Source organism: Hemicordylus capensis, chromosome 1 (genome assembly GCF_027244095.1).
Source record: "Hemicordylus capensis ecotype Gifberg chromosome 1, rHemCap1.1.pri, whole genome shotgun sequence".
Classification (NCBI taxonomy): Eukaryota; Metazoa; Chordata; class Lepidosauria; order Squamata; family Cordylidae; genus Hemicordylus; species Hemicordylus capensis.
The window spans coordinates 14,877,008-14,899,924 of NC_069657.1; the positions used below are offsets into that span (position 1 = coordinate 14,877,008).

Below are 22,917 nucleotides of genomic sequence, written 5' to 3' on the forward strand. Positions count from 1 at the left end.
CGATCACCAGATTTAGTGCAACTACCTAGCACAACAGTTTTGCGCTAGCATAAAGTGCTTCCCTGGGCAGTTTGCTACTCTAGATGAAGACCAGTGGGGAAGTTCACGTGAACTAGGTGAATCCAGATAAGACGGAGGTACTTATTGTGAGGGGTCAGAACTCTAGAGACAATTTTGATCTACCTGTTCTAGATGGGGTCGCACTTCCCCATAAGGAACAGGTTCACAGTCTGGGAGTACTTCTGGATCCACACCTCTCCCTGGTTTCTCAGGTTGAGGCGGTGGCCAGGGGTGCTTTCTATCAGCTTCGGCTGATACGCCAGCTGTGCCCGTTTCTCGAGATCAATGACCTCAAAACAGTGGTACATTTGTTGGTAACCTCCAGACTTGACTTTTGTAATGCGCTCTACCTGGGGCTGCCTTTGTATGTAGTCCGGAAAGTTCAGTTGGTTCAGAATGCGGCAGCCAGGCTGGTCTCTGGGTCATCTCGGAGAGAGCACGTTACACCTCTGCTGATGGAGCTACACTGGCTGCCAGTAGTTTTCTGGACAAAATACAAAGTGCTAGTTATAACTTATAAAGCCCTAAATGGCTTAGACCCTGGGTATTTAAGAGAGCGTCTTCTTCGTTATGAGCCCTGCCACTCTTTGAGGTTATCTGAGAAGGTCCATCTCCAGTTGCCGCCAAATCGTCTGGTGGCTACACAGAGATGGGCCTTCTCGGTTGCTGCTCTGAGATTGTGGAATGCGCTCCCCACTAAGATACGATCCTCCCCATCTCTGGCAATTTTTTAAAAACTTCTGAAAATACATCTCTTGAACCAAGCTTTCTCAGCTTTTTAAAACTTGTTTTAAATTGTTCTGACTATTTAATTGGTGTTTTATGATGTTTTTAATTGTTAGTTGTTGTTTTATGCTGTTTTATAATTTTTGTTTTAATTATTACTAATTGATTTTAATGCTGTTTTAATGTAAACCATCCTGAGCCTTTTGGAAGGGCAGTATAAAAGTTTTAATAATAAATAAAATAAATAAATAAACATAAATAGGGTAGGAGAAGCCCTATTCTAATTCAAAGCCCTGTCTTACCCTAATTCAGAACCTGCACATGCTCCCATTTGCCAATTGTCTGTCAGTTAAAGCAAAACTTGGCACCACCGTCAGTGATCATCTGCTAAGCAGCAGTGAAAGGACCTTTCCTCCTTCCTTGTTAAAGACCTGGATACAGCTGCGGAGTAGGAGGGTTTCCTCCGATGCAGCTGCTGATTGGGATACGAGCACAGACATTGCCTCCAACCTTGTTTTTAACTTACAGACAATCAAACCGGAGCATGCACAGCTCTTGAATTAGGGCAGTCGGGCTTCTCCTGCCCTACCGAATACAAGATGACTCTGAATCTGAGATGAGCCCCTTAAAAAATAGAGGTTAAATACAGGTTATACCGTGACTTACCCAAAGAAAGAGGATTCTGAATTTAAGATGACCCCCTGATTTCTAACATGAAAGAATTGTGGGGGGGGGAGGACCTAGTCTTGGATTTGGGTAAATACAGTAATTATGATTGTGTGAACTGCCCAAGTGTCTTAAGTGTATTTTTCATGGCTGCTTTTGTACACCTCAGAACTGCCATAGACAGGGCTGCTTCTGAGAATCCTGGAATGTTAGAACTGGAAGGGATCTTGGAGTTCTAGTCCAAACTCCTGATCAATACAGAAATTGGCTCCTGATCCCAGATAGAGGCCCATTCAGAGCCAGCATGGTGTAGTGGTTAGAGTGCTGGACTAGGACCGGGGAGACCCAAGTTCAAATCTCCATTCAGCCATGAGACTTGCTGGGTGACTCTGGGCCAGTCACTTCTCTCTCAGCCTAACCTACTTCACAGGGTTGTTGTGAGGAGAAACTTAAGAATGTAGTACACTGCTCTGGGCTCCTTGGAGGAAGAGCGGGATATAAAATGTAAAAAAATAAATTAAAAAAATAAAATAACAAAGGAGAGCCCATCACTGCACATGGCAGACTCTTCCACAGTCGAACAGCTCTTACTGAAAGGCAGGATGTAAATGAAATACAAAACATTTAAATGAAGCACTTGCCATATAGACATTTTTTAAAAGGGAGAAATTAGTATTTTGTTTGTTTTAAGGTTTATTTCTCACACAGAGCTTTTAAACATAATTCCATCTTCAGTGAGCAAAGGTATTTTGTGCGGGGGAGAGGGGGTGGTTGTGACAGTTATGGATAATCATAAAATCTTCCCAGCACTTTAATTGTTCTGCCAGAGCTAAAATACAGCCCTGCTCATGAAGATTAGTGTTTACAAACTGCCCAGGAGAGACCATAAACATGAAATGATTCCTACTTAACTGCTTTGAATGTTAAGTTAGGAGAAGCAGTTAGTCATTTGTGTTTTCATCAGATGAAAATTGCTGCAATCTTACCTTTTCAAAGTAAAAAATGCTATATGTGGATAGAAGATGTAGCATATTATATATGGAAGTACCCCTTATATAAAGCATTAAGAGAAAAATAGCTTTCACTGTTGGCCAGATTCAGGAATATGGAGTCTGGAAGCCAGGAAAAAGCCCTCGTTAAACAGTGACTGATGTCCAGATTCACAAAGCCTTGTGCAAACTGGTTGCGTTAGCGGAGGACTAGTGCACTAGCTAGTTGTGCTAAGTCTGGAGCTTGTATTTGAGACTAGTATCAATGGCGTAGCCACCATTGGGGCCTTCTCTAGGGTTGCCCCAGAGCTCTGGAACCTGCTCCCAAGTGAAATCAGAACCTCTCCATCTCTTACAGTGACTCTTGAAAACGCACCACTTTTATCAGATTTTTAGTTTATAATGTTTTAAAGCTTTATTTATGGTGGTTTTAGTTTGGTTTAATGTGATTTAAGGTTTTAATTGTTGTGTTTTAATTTGTAAACCACCCAGCGATTTTATATGGGGCAGTATAGAAATGTGATAGATAGATAGATAGATAGATAGATATCGCTCCCCTCCCCCTTGTCCTCCCCTGCACTCAGCTGGTGAATGCAAGGTGTGGCTCCTTGCCTGCTCCCTCCCAGCTGGTGAACGAAGGGAGAGAAAGCAAGCACCTAGGCGACGCTTCATAGGAACATAGGAAACTGCCATATACTGAGTCAGACTATCGGTCTATCTAGCTCAGTATTGTCTTCACAGACTGGCAGCAGCTTCTCCAAGGTTGCAGGCAGGAATCTCTCTCAGCCCTACCTTGAAGAAGCCAGGGAGGGAACTTGAAACCTTCTGCTCTTCCCAGAGCGGCTTCATCCCCTGAGGGGAATATCTTGCAGTGCTCACACATCAAGTCTCCCATTCATATGCAACCAGGGCAAACCCTGCTTAGCTATGGGAACAAGTCATGCTTGCTACCACAAGACCAGCTCTCCTCTCAGCTCTCCCCAAGGGAGAGAGAGAATAAAAGAAAGCACCTAAACAGCAACAAAACACCATCTGGGAAGGAGCAGGAAAGGCCCTTCTGGGTGCTGACCATGCCCCCTGCATTAGATGTCAGCGCTGGGTCGAGGGCCCGCTAGCTGGAGCCCATTCGCGGGCCTCTGGCAAGCTGGCTACACCCCTTGACTAGTGTTGTGCTAGTACAAACATGTTGATGTTTGTGTGGCACAGTTCACTGCCTGCGGTGCATCTTATGTTCTACAGGGAACTTTGAGGCAAAAGCACAATTCTGAAAGTCCTTGTGACTTCACAAAGCTTTGCAATTTTCTTCTACTAGCACAGCTTTATTCATGGTGCAAGGGCTTCATTAGGATTTCGACCACGATTCTTCATTTCTGTTAGGAACATAGGAAGCTGCTATATACTGAGTCAGACCATTGGTCTATCTAGCTCAGTATTGTCTTCACAGACTGGTAGCGGCTTTTCCAAGGTTGCAGGCAGGAATCTCTCTCAGCCCTTTCTTGGAGATGCCACCAGGGAGGGAACTTGAAACCTAGATGCTCTTCCCAGAGCAGCTCCATCCCCTGAGGGGGAATATCTTGCAGTGCTCACACTTCTAGTCTCCCATTCATATGCAACCAGGGCAGACCCTGCTTAGCTAAGGGGACAAGTCATGCTTGCTACCACCAGACCAGCTCTCCTGTTCTTTTCAGTTGGTGTATGGTGCTTTGCACCATAGATGATGAGATGAGATGAGAGCTATACAAAGATCCATCTCGCACGGTTGCTTTTGATTAATAATCACATGTCCTCCTTTGCACTTTGAAGAGTTTATAGGTGGTATTTTAATATGTTATTTGTTATCTTCTATAAGAATGTGTCACCCTTCTGCAAGGCTGGCCTCCTGATGTGGGAAGGAGGGGTCCAGAAGCTGAGCTGGAGCAAAAGCAAAGGACTGTATTGCAGGAACATGCAACCTTTACCCAGAGACAGAGCCCCATCCCAAAAGCCCCTTCCCCTTAGAACAGTGATCTTCACTATTTTTCCATGCAGGGACCATTTCGGCAAACACTCTTCAATGCGAGAGATCCATTTCATGCTTTTCTCAGTGCTGGGAGGGCCCTTTAAGGGAGAGGAGGGGGGCCCTCTCTTAAGAGCTCTGTGGGGAAACTGCTGGGAAGGATTACCCTTCCTAGCACTCCATGCATGCCTTCCAAGATAGTGCAGAGGGTCAAAAGGGCAACATGGCATGGTGAGAATGGTCCTCTCCACATGGTGCCAGTGGGACTGAGCAGAGTACTCAGTTTTAGGGGTGTGCACAGAACTGTCTGGCCCAGTTCGGTTCGAGGCCTCGCAGAGGGCATTTGCATATGCGCCGTGGCGGCCAAAATGGTGGCCTTTCGCTTTTACGGAGGCCCGAATGGGCCAAAAAGACTACGTTTACCCAGCCACGGCGGTGATGAGGGAGGCCAGCGGTGGGGAGAGGGAACCCGCGCGGAACCCCCATCCCATGGCTACAGCAAGCCCCCCAAAGGGGCTACCGGTAGTTCCTTTTTGCATTTTAATTTTTTTAGAAAAAGTTTGCGGACCTGCCAGACCGGACCCGGCAGTCCGGTTCTGGTCCGGACGGAACCTGGTGGGGGGGAAGGTTCGGTTCGATCACGAACCCCCAGACTGAACTGTCGGACCGCCGGACCGGTTCTGCACATCCCTACTCAGTTTGGGCTGAAACTTCACACGGGCCCAATCAACAGTTAGTTAAGGATCCACACTTAGCGTTGATGGGATGGGCACTGACCCATGGGCTTTACAGTGAAGAGTGCTGCCTTCAGAACTGCCTAGAGAAATATCTCTAATATCACAGCTTCCCCCTTCTTCCCAATAGTACCTTTGTGACATCATCAACCATTGCATCACTCTCCAGCCTCATCTCAGATCTAATTGCCAGCGACCAACACACTTCACACTAAGGAAAGAGCCCAAGGCCTTCATGCTTAATAAACTTGGAAGTAAAGAATCAATAATGGGTGTGGGCAAACAGATGTGATTAACAATTAGTACAGCTACTTCATTTGCATTTCCAGCATTTGGTGGGCATGTTGTAATTTTTATTTTTTTTAATTTGGCAATAGCTGTAACCAGCAAAAGTAAATGTGATTACTTCTGAATGAAAAGCCCAACATAGACAGTTTCATAGCAGAAGCATTTTTCATCAATATACCTGTCAGAAAATGGTTTCTAAAATGTGTTAATTGAATGATCAATTGTTGATGCTGTTTTTCTTCTGAATCCAGAGCTTTTTCCGTACACTTCACACTCACATGCTGCTTGTGCAAATGTGTTCCAAAAAAGTGCCACCTGCTCTCTTGCAAAAGAGAGAGACATTCTGGAATGAGCTGGTAGAAAAAATGAAGTCATTGGAACAGCAAGCTGTCCACTGCGGGACCCGTTTGGAGAGACTCCTACAGGTAAGGGGATAGGATCAAAATCCTGGGGAACTTTGGGGGTTTGTCTGTAGCAACCCATATCTGTAGGATCCCCCCACCCGCAAATACTACAGGAAGCAGTGTGTCCAGTCTGCACCTAATCTTGAGATTTTATTTGACTTGAATAGCACTCCACTTAAGTTGCAACCAAACTACATTATGTTAAGCACATCTTTGGAGCTGGTGTGTTTCTCCCCCACCCCACAGAGCATCCGCATGGGCTCTCCCAGATGGTTATTCCCATTTCAGCACAAATTCCAATGGGAGATGCAACAGGTCGTCTAGACAACGTTCAAAGTATGCTGTGTTAAGTTCTTAGCGCCATCTCCTGGCAATCTGTGAAAAAGCCATGTCTTTTTCGAGTCAGAATACAAGTTATTTGAAAAGAAATGGCCTTTTCACAAATCGCCAGGAGATGGCACTAAGAACTTTCACAATGTACTTTAGATATCAACTAGATGACCTGTTAATTTGCACTGAAGTTGGAATAAATACCCACTAGAAGAGCCCCAGGGCAGGGACAAAAAGTTTAATCGAACCTCCTAATCTGCAATTCATGACAGGCAAAAAGAAGTACTTCTTCACACAATACATAATGAGCTAATGGAACACACTCTCATAAGATGTAGTGGTTATTGGCATAGATGACTTTATAAAGAGATTAGATGAATTCATGGTGGAAGGACAGATCTATCAATGGCTGTCAGCTGTGATGTGGAACCTCCGCATTCAGTCTATCTCTGAATGCCATTTGTTGTGGGCATTCTGCCATATACAGTGGCAGAAGTTTTTTACCTTCAAAACCTGCCTTGTGGGGTTCCTAGAGGCATCTAGTTATTAGGGCTTTGCTGTGGGAAGCGGCTGCAAAGGCAACCAATCAGAGCTAAGGGATCAAAACCAGTCATCAAAGGCCAGGAAAATGCCAGAGGTCAAACTGGGCAGACACAGCAAGGACGTAAGCAAGAACAAACACACCAGCAACAAGAAGGCCTTGAGACTGAGGAAAGGCCTGCTTCGGACAGGAAGCCTCTTATACTCCTCTTCCTGTCTGCAGGGAAGCCAATCATGGCCCTTATGTGGGGAGCTACTTAGAACCTGGAGACTTGGAAGCAGCTGCAGTGCAGCAAGTCACCACAAGGGGCAGTGGTAAACAGAGTCTCTGCCTCAGGGTGCTCTGAAACTAGTTGGCCGTTATTTGAAACAGTATGTGGAACTAGATGGACCTTTGATCTGACCCAGCAGGGGACCTTTCAGAGGGAAAAGCAAACTTGACAAAGAAAGAAGCAGTTTAGACTGATCATAGTATATGTTTCCACCTCAGAGACATTCAGAGGTTGCTGGAACACGCATGCTCTCCCTTCGCTGGTTTCCCCTTTGTGATCTCCTACATTTAGTATGCTCTGCTAAAAATCTGTCTCCTTTCTCAGGACTGGATAGAATTTGACAAGGCCTACTTATCCTTCTCCCAAAAACTTGAGGCGCTTTCGTCCACTGTGCCTTCTGTGAGTTTGGTGGAAGAAACAGAAGAAAGGTTAATGGAAAGAACTAGACTCCTCCAGGTATCTTTTCCTAAGACTCTCAAATCTGTGACTTCTTTTGTGGCTGCCGTTGTAAAAATTAAATTATTATAGGGGATACTGGTATTGGGGAATGGGGAGTGTATAGGAGATGGGATCACAACTCAGTGGTAGAGCATGCAGAAGTTTCCAGGGTCAATCCCTGACATCCTCAGGTAGGGCTGGGGGATTGGAAACCCTTTGGAAACCCATTGGAAACCCTTGAGAGATGCCATCAGTCAATGGACTGAGTTGGACGAATGTAGACAATATTGAGCTAGATGGACCAATGATCTGACTCAGTAGAAGGCAGCTTTATATATTCATATGAATGAAATTCACTGACTAGTATCTAGACAAATGTTCCTCTTGTGCAAGGATGTTGAACTAACTAGTTCTGCTAAGTTGGGAGCTTGTGTTCCAGACTAGTGTTGCACTAGCGCAAGGATATTGCACACAAAGAAAGGAATGTCAATTCCCGACTAGTCCTTATGCTAGTGAAGATGTTGACAGGTTGCACAACAGGTTGCGCTAGTTTGTATATGTCCCAAAGAAGGTACTCCACCAGTGGTTGCACAGCATCATGGAGCACCACAACCTGGCAGACTTCTGCAAACTTCTTTAGTATATGCAACTTCTCTCATTGTCATAGTGTAACACTAGCCTGAATCAGTGTTCCCTCTAACAGGGATTCCCAGATATTGTTGACTACAACTCCCAGAATCCCCAGCTGCAATGGCTTTTGCTTGGGGATTCTGGGAGTTGTAGTCAACAACATCTGGGAATCCCTGTTAGAGGGAACACTGGTCTGAATATCAGCCCTTGTTCTGCTATCCTTATTGTGCAAGTCCAGTGCAAGAGTCCAGAGTGCAAGAGATTGTACAAGTTTGCATATATGTGCATCTTCGCATTCTTGTGTGTGCAAAACTTTGTTCATTGAGCTAGTGCAGCATTAGTCTGAATGTCAACCCACTGCGGTCAGTGCCACATTCATGAACTGAATGTGTGTGGGTCCCGAATCTTCTGCAAAGACACTGGAGTTCTGTGGCAGATGTGACAGGAGATAATAGGAATTCTAGTCCAACAACATCTTGGTGCTCAAGGTTGGGAACTTCTGATCTGCTGAATGGTAGATAAAACTTGGTTCATTCATTTCCCAATCAGCTACTCATTGCTAACATGAATTGCAAGTCAGACAAAAAAGGATAGTCCAATGAAATGTCTATAACACTCCTTATTTTGCTTCACATAATCTTTATCCTTTCCCCAACTAGCAAATCAAAAGGAGCACTGAAGGCGAACAGGCCAGGTATCATCAGATACTGAAAGAAGGGAAGAATTTGGTGGCATCCGTGAGCTGTCCTGAACTGCAAAACCAGGTTGAGAAGCTTGAAGAGCAGTGGGCATCCCTTTGCAAAAAGGTTGATCATGAGCTCCAGAGGCTTGAGACCTTGCTCAAATTCTTGTCCAGGTTGGTGTAATCCTTACTACTTTCTACTAGAAGTCTTAGGGTCAATTTCACACAACCAGTTTTGACGCACACCTATATGGTGATGTCAACCATTGTCACCTCTTCTTAGAAATTAGCAGCTTTATGCTGCTGCCTGGCCCAATTGGGGTCCTTGCAAAAACTGTGCTGGGGAAAGTGGGGATAGTCAGGAAGGATTGGGATGGGGCCATAGATCAGTGGTAGAGCATTTACTTTGCATGCACAAGGTTGCAAGTTCACTCCATGGCATCTCCAGATAGGGCTGGGGAAGACTCTTGTCTGAAACCTTGGAGAGCCACTGCCTGTCAGTCTAGGCAATACTGAGCTAGATGTACCAATGGTCTGACTCGGTATAAGGCAGCTTCCCATGTTCCTATGATTGCACATCTCCCTAGCAATTGCTTGTGCTTCCAGAGTGTGTGTGAGAGAGGTCCACCTCCCATTTCAAATAGCTAAAATTTATAACAGCCTGCACAGACCTTGGATAGTTCCAAGGAGCAGATAAAGGAGTCAGGACCTTGGATAGCTCCAATTTAGAGAGCTGAATCCAACAGAATAAGGTGGATGTTGCTCCAGCAGATACCTGGAGCTGCCTGCTAGTTTATATTGCCTTTGCCGAGGTAGAGTGGATTGGCCCTGCCCCTTCCCTGTAGTTTAAAGGCACCTTCCCCACTAGTTCTGGCCATCTTGGGGGACCTTCATCTTAAAAGATTTCTCTGAGTCTGAAGATGAAAGCAGGGCTTTGTCATCAGGTTGCGGTGAAGTTGCTAGCTCTGGTTCCCCACTCCCCCTGGTATTGGGGCGGGGGTTCCTCCTCCTGCAGCATGGAGTCATCTGAGGTCTGGGTCGTAGGGTCCTCCCACCCTGTCTCATCCCCTGAACTATCCACCTTGCCTCCTAATTGGGAGGTCTCACATCTGGGGCTCCTCAGCAGCTGAGTGAATGTGGAAAGGGTTCCTGGAACCAGGCCATCTACCTTAATGCATTACTATAATGCAGAGTGTCCTGCAGGCCATCACCAGCTCATCAGTGCAAACAGCGTGAGCAATAACTACCTTTACTGTAGACCCCTGTGGACGTGAAGCCAAATAAAATTCTCTTCCACACATTTTGTGCTGCTGCATTTGGAATGGTTGGATTATTCCGCATGAAATACGTTCAACTAAACTGGGGGATTTGAAGTCCAGGGAGGATAGGACGAGTATGCGGTGCATTTCATTGCTTCTAGCTCCAACTTTGATTTGTTTGTGCAGCTACAACAGAGATTCAAAGGAGCTGGAGAAGTGGCTGGAGTCTGCTCAGCAGAGGGTGAATGACTGGAAGGAGCACTCTCTCAATGCATCCCAAGACCTAAACACTGTCAGAGACAATATACACAACTTGCTTGTAAGTCTGTAGTTCTTTCATGTTTATGCTGCTGACGAAGAAGTGCTTTGCTGGATCAGACCAAAGGTCCATCTAGTCCAGCACATTGTCTGCAATAGGGGCTACACTATGGCTTGATGGACACAGACTTTCTGCATTCCCATATTATCTAGACCCTGGAGATCTGTTGCCTCTGAGCACACCAGTTTCATTGTAGTTTATCGTGGCTAATGGCCCATGATGGACACGTCATCTGATTTTATCCCAGTAGCTGACATCCAGACAAATGCTGCGCTAGTGCAAACATGTTGCACTAGTGCAAGAATGTTACACTAGCTAGCTAGTTCTACTAATCAGAACTAAATTGTGTTCCAGACTAGTGTTGTGCTGCTGCAACGGTGCACTTATGCAACCTGTGGCACACCTTCTGCTGTGAAACCTCTTCCTCTGTCCATATGTTGTTGCAGGGAATGATGCAAAACTACCCACTATCCTAGTTGTGCAGGTGAAATACTTGCACCAGAAGACCAAGAACACATGAGATTATCTGTTCAGCTCCATGATCTCCTTGCATGGGTGCATATTTGTTTGTGCACTAGCACAGCATTAGAGTGGATGTCAGCCAGCTTCTTGTGGTAATGAATCCCCACAGATTATATATGAAGAAGCACTTCTTTCTCCTGCTGCCATTCTATCTCATTTGATGATCCTGAATAGTGGGTGACATACTGTGCGACATTCTGTGTGCATTTTAACAAAATGTGCACGCAGTTGCATGAGAGCACTCTTGTGTGCAAACACAAACATCACATAAAATCAGTTGTGCTAGGGATGGCCATTATTTCCAATGGCTGTCGATCACACAACTCTGTTAGCAGAATTTCATGTATTCGCAGAAGAGCACTCTTGTGCAATTGTGCACATGTTTAATCAAAAGGCGTGATTTAATCATGTCAAATCTCCAAGAAGCTCAGGGTGTTTTATGTGGGTTTATCCTAGTTTATCCTCACTACAACCCTGTGTGATAGATTCAGCAGAAAGACAATAACTGGTATAAGGTCACCCTGTGAGTTTCATAGCTTTGTTCACTACTCTCAGTAAGGTGGCTTACGTTATTATTACTCATTCGGGAGCTGTGCAAGCTCCTGTTTGGTGATCGTGAGAGAGGATGTGAGATCTTCCCACCTGGTTTGGCTAGTGGTGTGGGGCTTTGCCTCCTCGTGGCTCCAGCAGGGGCACGGAGGCACTCTCGTGGAGTGGGGCAGTTTAAGCAGCACCATGGCCCCATCTCTCCCTTATGCTGGCTCTATCGCGGGCTGCCCATTCGATTGCCTGGAAGACCCTCCTCCTTCTTCATCCGGCCTGGTCTCATCATTGGCCAGAGGTTTAAATGCACTTCAGCACTCATCACAAGTCTTGTGAATTCCGAAGTCCCTCTTGTGAGACTTCCGGCTCCCGCAAGACCAAGCGCGTCTTGCCAGCTGTGTCTGTCCCCTCCTCAATTGCCCAGCCCCAGAGCTTTGTCGTGGCAGCCGGCCCAAGAGCCCCGGCCACCAATCTGGCCACCTTTGGACTTGTGACCTCCCCCGGAAGCAGTGGAGGTAGGGGATTACGGGCTCATCCCACTTGGGGATCAGGCGGGTCTCCACAGGGGGAAAGCAAGGTAGGAAGTGTCATCTGGGAGAGAGGAGCTAAGTTGGATGGCACCATTCTACCCAGCTTTCGTACCCAGCCCTTTACTGAGATAGGAGGAAATGCCATCTGGCCCATTTTCTTTCTCCCTGAGAATCACTTTCTCCCCCTCCTACCTTGCTTTCCCCCTCTCACACGATCTCTGAACGGGAGCGTGCCCAGCTCCCGAACTACGGTAGGACACTTGTCCTACCTTAATACTAATCACATGAACTGCCTTCTGAATATTAATGTTTTGGATATGGGAGAAGTTTCTGTGCATTAAAAACTGGCTAAAGTGCAGCCAACAGTGGCCTCCCAGCAACAGTTCATAACTATTACATTTCATTTGTATTATGAAACATATATGTTGTAAAGTCATTCAGTGACAGCGTTGTAACATGCGACATATACTTTCAAGTCATTCAAGGTGTGGTTTTTCCTCCCTATTCTTTAGGCATTTTCTAAAGAAGTTGATGACCAATCTTCCTTGAAGTCATCAGTCATAAGCACTGGCAACCAGCTCTTGCTTCTTAAGGAATCCGATACTGCCATGCTCCGGTCGCTTTTGACAGAGTTTGAGCAGAAATGGGCTGATCTAATTGCTCAGATTCCAGGCATCCAAGAGAAGTTTCACCAGGTAAAGAGCAGAAATCAAGAGCCAGACCTCCAGGCTTGAACTTGCACATCAGGCTAGTGCTTGCATCCATTGCAAAGTGCTGTATTATGCAGCTCAATCATCTTTGTATTCAGGGGCTGCTAAGCTATCCAAGCAAAATCTACCATATTAAGGTATTTTAAAAACTGCTGTTATTTCAGCCTCTGTAACCTTCTGTATGTGCCACTGATGGCAAGTGTTTCTATAAAACCCAAGAATACTGTTCAGCCAATAGGTTAGTGGACTGAAGTATAACTGCAATAATATACCGTGTTGTGTCCAATATCATTCCTCAGTTTTGACTTGCAGTCGTAATCATGTTTCAGAAACTGGACATTTCTGTCCCCTCCTCTCCCCATCAGCCTCACTCACTTTTAGTGTCATCTTCTAAATGTGTGAGCATCAGGGATCATTCACTAACAATCTGTTAGGCCCTATCCCTACCACCTTTAGCAGGATCTCTCTTACTTCCTTCAAACCCCTCTTTAATGCCCACCTTTTCCATGAAGGCTATGGCACAACCTCTCATCTCTGTATTGATGTTTGCATTTGATTTAAGATCGTAATCAGGTTTGATGACAACCTCTTAATCTGCTTACCCTACTGTGATTAAACCTAATTCTGTGCGACTGAAATGATCAGCTGCCATCCAGACTGATGGTGCTCTAGTGCATGGAGGCTGTGCTAGCTAGTTCTGCTAAGTTGGAAACTTGTGTTCCAGACTAGTGTTGCGCTGGTACAAGAGGGTGCGCTTGTGGCATGCCTCCTGACATGAAATCCCTTCCGCAATCCATGTATCTTGCAGGAAATGATGCAAAGCTATCCACTATCTGTGTTGCATAAGCACAATGCTGTGAAAGTGGACCAAGAGTGCAAATGTTTTGAGGAACTTTGAATATCGGCTCAGTACCTCCCACTTATAAGGGTATTCTGCTGCTCAAGAATGCACATTTCCCCCCTTAACCTGTAAAAATAAAATAATGATTGCATAATTTCTTACCAGCTTCAGATGGCAAAGCTGCCGTCTCATGAGGCCATCATGGAAATAACTGCCTGGATGAACCACATAGACCAACAAAGAAGAAACGAGGCTACTGCAGATTTGCAGAGTCCTGCATGCCAAGTGAAAGGTCTTCTGAAGAAGTACAGGGTGAGTAGGGTGCCAGAAGAGCAAAGCACTTAGATATGCAGGGGGAGAGTAACTGGCCCTATCCACCCCTAGCACAGTACCTCCAGTGACTGTTGCTGGTGTCTGTCTTTTGTTTCTTTTTAGATTGTGAGCCCTTTAGGGACAGGGATCCATCTTATTTATTTATTATTTCTCTGTGTAAACCGCCCTGAGCCATTTTTGGAAGGGCGGTATAGAAATCGAATGAATGAATGAATGACTATTGACTATCTTCCACTGGGAGCAAAATATGTGTCTTGGAACGTGTGTATAGCAGCTATTCAGATTAATAGCGCCACATGTGATAAAGGGATGTGCCAGGAGGACATCGGAACATCCACAGAGGACATCCTGACGGGTACACTCTCAGCAAGTCCCCTTCATAATTACTTGTGCCAGGTCTGCATCTTATGAACCAGCCTGCAACAGGCTGGTTCATAAGATGACAAATAAAGAACTGTGATAAAGAACTGTGATAAACAGGAGTCTGCTTGATCACCCAAAATTAGTTCTATCTCTTGGTGTGGGATAAAGCATTGAGGATATTTTACTGTACCTTTGGGTGGGAAAATAGTGACTTCCATCCAAAGCAAAGGCAATTATTACATGCAAAGCAAATATTAGGGTTGTGCACAAATCGATTTTTTTAAACTCAGTTTGTGCCCAAATCTAATCACTCATGATTTGTTTTGTATCTGAATCTGTGTCCCCCCCGAATCACCCCGATTCAATTTTGATTTAATTTGATTTGATTTTGATTCAGATGGATTTTGACCACTTATAAAGGTCCCAGGAGCACCAAATGTGGGTGGTTGGTAGGTCCCCATGGGTGCCACCTACCGCCCAAATTTCAAGGCAGTGGGGCACTTGGTTGATTTTTAATGATTTTGTTTAATTTTTACTTTTGTTGAAAAGCGGTTTATAAATATTTGCTGTTACTGATTTTGTATATTTCCGCCATAGGAAATAATGGGCATTCGAAGTCTCCCTATCCTAACCCTAATTGGGATCCCCTGCATTATTATTTTTTTAAAGCTAAGCTCTAGCCCTTGTAGAAGTAGAGCTATGGAACAAAATGTGTGGTCAGTATTTTTCAAGTGTTTGGATTCTTTGGTGTCTAATAACTTTTCCCCATAATGAATCCCTATGAGGATTCATTGCATACTTTCATTTCTTCTGTTCATTTTGACTGTCAGTGGACAGTGCCAACTGTCAACTGCCATGAGCCAACTACAACCTCACATACTGGGGTAATGAGTTTATTTTTTTAGGAATTTTTGAATTGTTCAGATTCTTTGGCGTATTCATTACACACCTTCATTTCTTCTGTTCATTTTGACCCCACTGCTTTGCAGGTGAGGGTAGGGATTCGTGGCATCCCATGTTCCATCTACCCGCCAACCTGCAAGCCATTGGGTACTCAGTTTATATTTTATGAATTTGTGAGGTGTTTAGACTCTTTGGTGTGTAATGAATCCTCATAGGGATTCATTATGAGAAAAGGTTATTAGACACTAAAGAGCTGTCAACTGTCAACTTGAAAAGGTTCCTAGAATATAGGAACATAGGAAACTGCCATATACTGAGTCAGACCACTGGTCTATCTAGCTCAGTATTGTCTTCACAGACTGGCAGCGGCTTCTCCAAGGTTGCAGGCAGGAATCTCTCTCAGCCCTATCTTGGAGAAGCCAGGGAGGGAACTTGAAACCTTCTGCTCTTCCCAGAGCGGCTTCATCCCCTGAGGGGAATATCTTGCAGTGCTCACACATCAAGTCTCCCATTCAGATGCAACCAGGGCTGACCCTGCTTAGCTATGGGGACAAGTCATGCTTGCTACCACAAGACCAGCTCGCCTCTCCTCATCAACTGAGTAGTACCCCACTGCCTTGCGGGTGGGAGGCGGGTATAGTTGGCTCATGGCAGTTGACAGTTGGCACTGTCCAAAGACAGACTAAATGAACAGAAGAAATGAAGATGTGTAATGAATCCTTATAGGGATTCCTTGAGGAAAAGTTATTATACACCAAAGAATCCAAACACTTGAAAAATAGTGACCATGCATTTTGTTCCATAACTCCACTTCTACAGGGGCTAGAGTTTAGCTCCCCCCCACTTTTTTTTCTTTAATAAAAGCTGGGAATGTGGGCGAATTAATAGGAGGGATCCGAATCTCGAATCAATTCGAATCGAATCTGGCATGATTCTATTTGGACCTGAATCTAGCCAATGGACCACAGGGGCAATTTGTTCTGTCTCCAAATTGCCCGAATCTCCCTGCTCCCCCACAGTCCCAAAGCCCCAGGCCACAAGTTCCAGGGGTCTGCAAGTCAGCTTCTTCCAGGAATGAGTTTGGTTATCGGTTGGACCATAAGGAGTTTGCACTGGCCAAGTGATGCCCAATTCCAGCCTTTATTTTGAGATATCTGTTATCCTTGTCATTCCTGGGATTCACTCAGAAATGACCAAGGGGGAAGCAGGGTTACTGAAGATGGCTGGCATGTGGCTGGGGATAATGGAAGTTGTAGTCCAACAATATCTGGGGGCCAAGTTTGAGAATCCCTGACATAACCCATTCCACTAGCCCTTCCTGCTACTACAGGGTTTTGCTCACAAACATTTATGTGTTATGACTCCTCACTTGTTTCAGAGTCCACATGAGGCCATTCCACTGTCCATACTTGGTATCAAGACCACTCTGTCTCAGCAGAACCATTTGAGGAGGAGAGCTGGTTTTGTGGTAGCTACCATGAATTGTCTTCTTTATTTAGCAGGAGGAGAGCAACTGGCCCTATCCATCCCCAGCACAGCATCCGTCCAGTGGCTGTTGCTGTTGTTTCTTTTTTCGGTTTTGAGCCCTTTGGGGGACAAGGAGCCATTTCATTTATTTATGTAAATCTATGTAAACAGCTTTGGGAACTTTTGTCAAAAGACAGTATATAAATATTCGTCATATTCTTTGCTAAGCAGGGCCTGCCTTGCTTTGCATTTGGATGAGATACCACATGGGAGCACTGCAAGAGAAGAAAAGCATCTGCATGCTTGCATGCAGAAGGTCCCAGTTTCATTCCCTGGCAGCATCTCCAGGTAGGGCTGGGAGAGACTCCTGCCTGAAACCTTGGAGAGCCGCTGCCAGTCAGTGTAGACAGTACTGAGCTAGATAGACCAATGGTCTGACTCAGTATAAGGCAGCTTCCTATAATCCTACTTTGAAATTATTTTAGGCTAGTTATGTTCCCCTCTCTTTAGCATCCCAGGCCCTGCTCATGACTCTGCCACTAACAGAGATCTAATTGGTGTGGAGTTGTATGGGAAACAGGGCCTTTTCAGTTGTGGCCCCTTGGCTTCGGAATGCCCTCCCAGAAGAGCTCCACCATGCTTCCTCCCTCAGTGTCCTTAAGGAATTATTGAAGATCCATCTTTTTTAGAGAGGCATGTTAACATCTTAGCTTTAACTATATCTGGTGGGGCTATTTTAAACTTTAAACTTCTAATTTTAAATTTTGGTTTTAACTGAGATTTGTTTTTAGTTAGTCTCTATTTCATCAGTTTTATATTGTTCTTATAGTATATCTGTTTTACCGACTCTGTTAACTGCACCAGTTAATGGTGTACTGGAGGGGCGAGGTATAAATATTTTAAACAAATAAATTAAATAAATAATAAGAGGGCCTCAATAATGAAAACATCACAGGGAGAGGAAGTGCTTTTCATTGCCCAGGTGACTTAATTTGCTGGAGAATGCATTAGACTCTGGAGCATTAACAAAAGGTTTGGGCAAGTTGTTATCTAGGTTGTAGGTCTTAGCTCTTCCATGCATTAATGCTTTTCTGAATGCCGGCTAAGTTAGTAAGAGTAAGACATTTAGTGGTGTTTGCTGCATGGAAAACTCATTTTTTGAAAGGATTGTCTCTATGTTTCCAGGAATATCTGATGGAAATGAACTTCAAACAGTGGATTGTTGACTACGTCAATCAGTCACTACTACAGACATCGACTTGCGATGTAGAAAGCAAGCGTTACGAGAGGACGGCGTTTGCAGAGCGTCTCGGGGAAATGAATTTGCAGTGGCACAGCTTACAAGGGTCTCTGAACAGCAAGGTCTGTCATCCTTTTTATGTAGAGTATGTGCCTTCTCAGGCAGTGCCCGGGGCTGTGTGTATGCCACAATTCAACAGGAATGCAAGAAAAGCACAGGATGTGGAGGAGAGCCTGTCTTGTGGTAGCAAGCATAAATTGTCCTCTTTTCTAAGTAGGGTCTGCCCTGATTGCATTTGTATGGGAGACTACATGTGTGAGTGATGTAAGATATTCCTCTTAGGGGATGGGACCGCTCTGGGAAGAGTATCTGCATGCTTCCCTGCAGAAGGTTCCAAGTGCCCTCCCTGGCATCTCCAAGATAGGACAAGATTTTTTTATTGAACCAACAAACTACCAAAGCATACAGTGCGTTACCAAAGCACAATTATATACAAAGTAGGAACATAGGAAACTGCCATATACTGAGTCAGACCATTGGTCTATCTAGCTAAGTACTGTCTTCACAGACTGGCAGCGGCTTCTCCAAGGTTGCAGGCAGGAATCTCTCTCAGCCCTATCTTGAAGAAGCCAGGGAGGGAACTTGAAACCTTCTGCTCTTCCCGGAGCGGCTCCATCCCCTGAGGGGAATCTCTTCCAGTGCTCACACATCAAGTCTCCCATTCAGATGCAACCAGGGCAGACCCTGCTTAGCTATGGGGGCAAGTCATGCTTGCTACCACAAGACCAGCTCTCCTCCCCGAGGTGGTTGTCTGTACATCATATTTATTTATTTGTTTGTTTGTTTGTTTGTTTGTTTTTGCATTTTATATGCTGCTCTTCCTCCAAGGAGCCCAGAGCGGCGTACTACATACTTAGGTTTCTCCTCACAACAACAACCCTGTGAAGTAGGTTAGGCTGAGAGAGAAGTGACTGGCCCAGAGTCACCCAGCTAGTTTTACGGCTGAATGGGGATTTGAACTCGGGTCTCCCCGGTCCTAGTCCGGCACTCTAGCTGCTACACCACTCTGGCTATATCTTCAAAGATTTACAAACAAGGATTTGGTAACCCACAGGGTTATAAAGTATATGCAGGCAGTACTGTAACTTGGGGTGGGGGGGATTTCAAGGCACATCAGGTAATGGGGTGTGTGTGTGTTTTACATCCAATGTCCATTTCCACAAGGATAGAGCTGAGAGAGACTCCTGCCTGTAATCTTGGAGAAGCCGCTGCCAGTCTGTGTAGACAATACTGAGCTAGATGGACTAATGGTCTGACTCTGTTTAAGGCAGCTTCCTATGTTCCTATTATACACAGAACCCGCTTCCTCAGCATCTCTCCTCCTCCTCCTCCTCCTCTATATGACCTTTAAACTGTGCTTAAAAGTTAACTGGCAATGCCTGCCAAAATGATTTCCTTTTTACCGTGACTAGTTGTGCGAAAGTGAAATCAATCAAATTAATCAAATGCTCATATTTTGCCCCAATTTGTACAAGTTGTTCCTTTGTACTCGAGGCCATCTCTCACTTCCATCTTAGAGCAGAGAGAGAGAGAAAATAGTGGACAGGATCCCACTAAGTATTAAGTGACTTTCAGTGACTAAGTAGCATTGAAATAAATGAGAAGTTAGTCATGACTAATTTAAGTCCCGTTGAAATGAATGAGACGTGACTAACTTAGTCTGAATCCTATCACAACTTCAACCTTCCAGGTGCTTTTGGACTACAAAATCCATAATCCCCAGGTGCAGTGGCCAGTAGTCAGGGATTATGGGAGTTATTGCCTGACATATGCATATGTGTAGCAGCTCTGATCTAAAGGAACCTGGAAGTCGGGTAGCCTGTGTGAGTTTGGATTGTAGAAGTCTGTGCTCTTGCAGGTCTGAGGAATCATTTGCACTTCCTTCTTTAGACCAGAGTTCAGTGCTAGCGCTTTGACTTAACCCATGTCGCACCTTCCTCACGAGTCTCTTGCCAGCTCAGGTCTTGCCATGCAATTAGCAGACACTTGATTGTGGACTGCTTGTGGGAGCTAGTGACCAGGTGCTAAGAGCCCATAAAAGCCCATCCAGGGGCTGGTTTGTGAAGCATAAGAGCAGCCCTGCTGGATCAGGCCCAAGGAGGCTCATCTAGTCCAGCATCCTTTTCCACACAGTGACCCACCAGATGCCTCTGGGAAGCCCACTGGCAAGAGGTGAGGGCGTGCCCTCTTTCTTGCTGTTGCTCCCCCTGCGACTGGTATTTAGAGGCATCTTGCCTCTGAGGCTGGAGGTGTCCAATAGTCCTGAGACTAGTAGCTATTAATAGGCCTGTCCAGGGGCATAGGGAGCTTGGCTGTGACCAGAGGATGAAGTCTCCCCTGTCCCATAGGCTTTACAATCGTGCATGCCCCAAGCCAAGCCCCCTGCGTCTGACATCAGCCGCAGGGGGCAGCGCCAATGCCAAGGACGGGGCTGTCAGCCCCAGCAGAGCTTCCCTTCCCCAGTCAGCGGTCTGTAGAATTGCTGACAGAGAGCTCCTTTCCCTGCCTTCTCAAGGAAGCAGGGAAAGGAGCTCCCTGTCAGCAGTGGATCCCGTCCTCGGGGATGATGCATCCCTTCCTCAGCATTGGCCCCTCCCCCTTGCATCTGATGTCAGGCTCAGGGGTGGAGCCAATAACCAGGAGAGGGTCCATTCAGACCCTCTCCCATCCCTCCCCAGTCAGCGTTTAATTCCCCCCACCCTAGAACAGCCAGCATTTCAGTGGAACACTGGCTGGGGAGGAGAGGGTCTGGTCATCTCCAGCACGGGATCCTGCTTCCGCCGCTCCTCCCCTGGATAGTCCTGATCGGCTGCTTAAGTTTAAAGTGAAGTCAGAGGACAAACATGCTCTGTTTGTCCTACCTCATTCTCTGGTCGTCTGGGTAGCCACGGCTGCTCCGGGGCTGCTGGTAGCTATCTTTATGATTTGGGGGGTGGGAGGGGCTTCCCTAATGTACTGTGCTGCTTGCGCAGTGCATCGTGGGATACATCGTGGCCCTGGCTTGCTTCCCCCACCCCCACCCCGATCGCTGTTGGCCTCGCCACCACACCTCTCGTGTGGTTACGCAGGTGGTGGGGCCCCGATGGGGAACTGGTCATCTAGGGGAAGACAGGTAGGCGCTCCCCTTGTGGTTATGTGAATGGCCTCATTGTCTAGTTTCACCTTCTGATACCTGCATTTCGGAGGTGCTTGATTTGCTGACTTCTCGCACTTCCTGTTTTATGCACATGGGAAGTGTGGGGAAATGCCACTTAGATACGTTCTTTGGCTTTCTTGTCTTGCATTTGATTCTCGGTTCCCCACTCCAGTAGTAACATAAAGTGCGAGAGACGATCAGTGTTCCTTCTAAGGCGTGCGCATGTGCGTGCACTCATGAGCTTTTTGATGTCCGCTCTGTAAATTTTAGATCCCGCTCAGGTTGAATCAGGAAGGCCCTACTCTGAATATATGTCCATGCGCACTGCCTTGATATTCCCGCCTAGAACAAAACTCATTCCGCACACAGATGAAAAAAATTAGAGAGAACCCTGGAGGTGATCCCCGTGCATATTGCAGAATCATGGGTGCCAAAGTGCAGGGTAGGTAGACACTGCCCACCTTTCATAGTTGGCACCCCAAGCTGGATGTCTCAGAATGCCTTCCTGTCACGTGTGAAAGGAATCACGGTGTTTTCCTCCCTGCAATCATACAGATAAAGGAACTGGAGCACCTTTTGGAGTCTGTGACTGAAAAGGAGAACCGAGCCCAGGCCTTGGGCTGCTGGCTGGAAGGACAAAGCAAAAGGCTAACCTTGGCGGAGAAGCCAGCGAGTTTCATTCTTGCACAGAGCAGAGCAGAAGACTGCAAGGTAAAGACTGCAGCCCGCTATCAGGCTGTATTTTACACTGCATTTATTTATGTATTGACTGGTGTTATGAGGAAAATTGACACCTTAAGTGGCACAGTGGGGAAATGCTTGACTAACTAGCAGAAGGTTGCCGGATTGAATCCCCGCTGGTACTATATTGGGCAGCAGCAATATAGGAAACGGGCTGAAAGGCATAATCTCATACTGTGAGTGAGGAGGCAATGGTAAACCCCTCCTGTATTCTACCAAAGACAACTACAGGGCTCTGTGGGCACTAGGAGTCAAAATCGACTTGACAGCACACTTTATCTTTTTGAGGAAAATTGCACAGAGTAGTCCCACGGAAATTAGAAGGGCTAATAATCACAGGGAATCATCTTATTTCTATTTCTGTGTAAACTGCTTTGTAACTTTTTGTTGTTGCTGTTGTTGTTGATGAAAAGAGATATATAAATATGGTATTCATAATAATAATAACTGACCTGCTCAGGCAAATTTCTCAAAGTAGTCCCATTGAAATTAGGAGGCAATGCCTAATTTGTCCTTTTATTTATTATTATTATTTTTAATTTTTTCTGTGCCAAAAACATATGTCTCAAGGTGGTTTACAAAAAAGAAAAACAGCAAAACCACAGTTAAAACCAGAAAAATAAAACAATAAAACCACAGTTAAACCCAAACAATTAAAATAATTTAAAACCAATATCAGGAAAACCAACCTACAAAGTAAAACCTATTATTATTGTTGTTGTTGCTGTTGTTGTTGTTGTTATATAATATATAATATCCATGTCAACATCATCAGGAGAAAGCATAACCTCCCTAAATGCCTGCAAGCAGTAATGGGCTGGATGAGGGAAAATAAACTGAGACTAAATCCAGATAAGATGGAGTTACTTATTGTGTGGGGGCAGAACTCTAGAGATGATTTTGGTCTGCCTGTTCTAGATGGGGTCACATTTCCCCCAAAGGAACATGTGCACAGTCTAGGAGTGCCTCTGTAGATACATTTTTCCCTGGTATCTCAGGTTGAGGCGGTGGTGACGTGGGAAAAATCCAACCTGTGATCAGTTCAATTAGTGGAGGCCTTTACACCATTTGCTGGAAGTTCAGAGAAGAACTTTATTTGCTAAAATGGAGACAATTGGAAAATAAAGCTACAATAGCTGATATAGCAACACTGACATCATTAGGCAAACAACCTCAGGAGAGGTAGTTTAGTCCA

General features: G+C 45.4%; 1 protein-coding gene across 8 annotated transcripts in view; it reads left to right on the forward strand.

Annotated features, from left to right (window-relative positions):
• SYNE2 (spectrin repeat containing nuclear envelope protein 2) overlaps positions 1-22,917 on the forward strand; it is a 368,664-nt gene that overhangs the window by 241,344 nt on the left and 104,403 nt on the right. For all 8 annotated transcript variants that reach the window (XM_053287390.1, XM_053287373.1, XM_053287409.1 and 5 more), the window contains 8 exons: positions 5,711-5,884; positions 7,330-7,461; positions 8,733-8,929; positions 10,201-10,333; positions 12,441-12,623; positions 13,645-13,791; positions 17,731-17,907; positions 21,537-21,692. In XM_053287390.1, the coding sequence (XP_053143365.1) occupies positions 5,711-5,884; positions 7,330-7,461; positions 8,733-8,929; positions 10,201-10,333; positions 12,441-12,623; positions 13,645-13,791; positions 17,731-17,907; positions 21,537-21,692 (1,299 nt within the window). The remainder of the gene's footprint in view (positions 1-5,710; positions 5,885-7,329; positions 7,462-8,732; positions 8,930-10,200; positions 10,334-12,440; positions 12,624-13,644; positions 13,792-17,730; positions 17,908-21,536; positions 21,693-22,917) is intronic.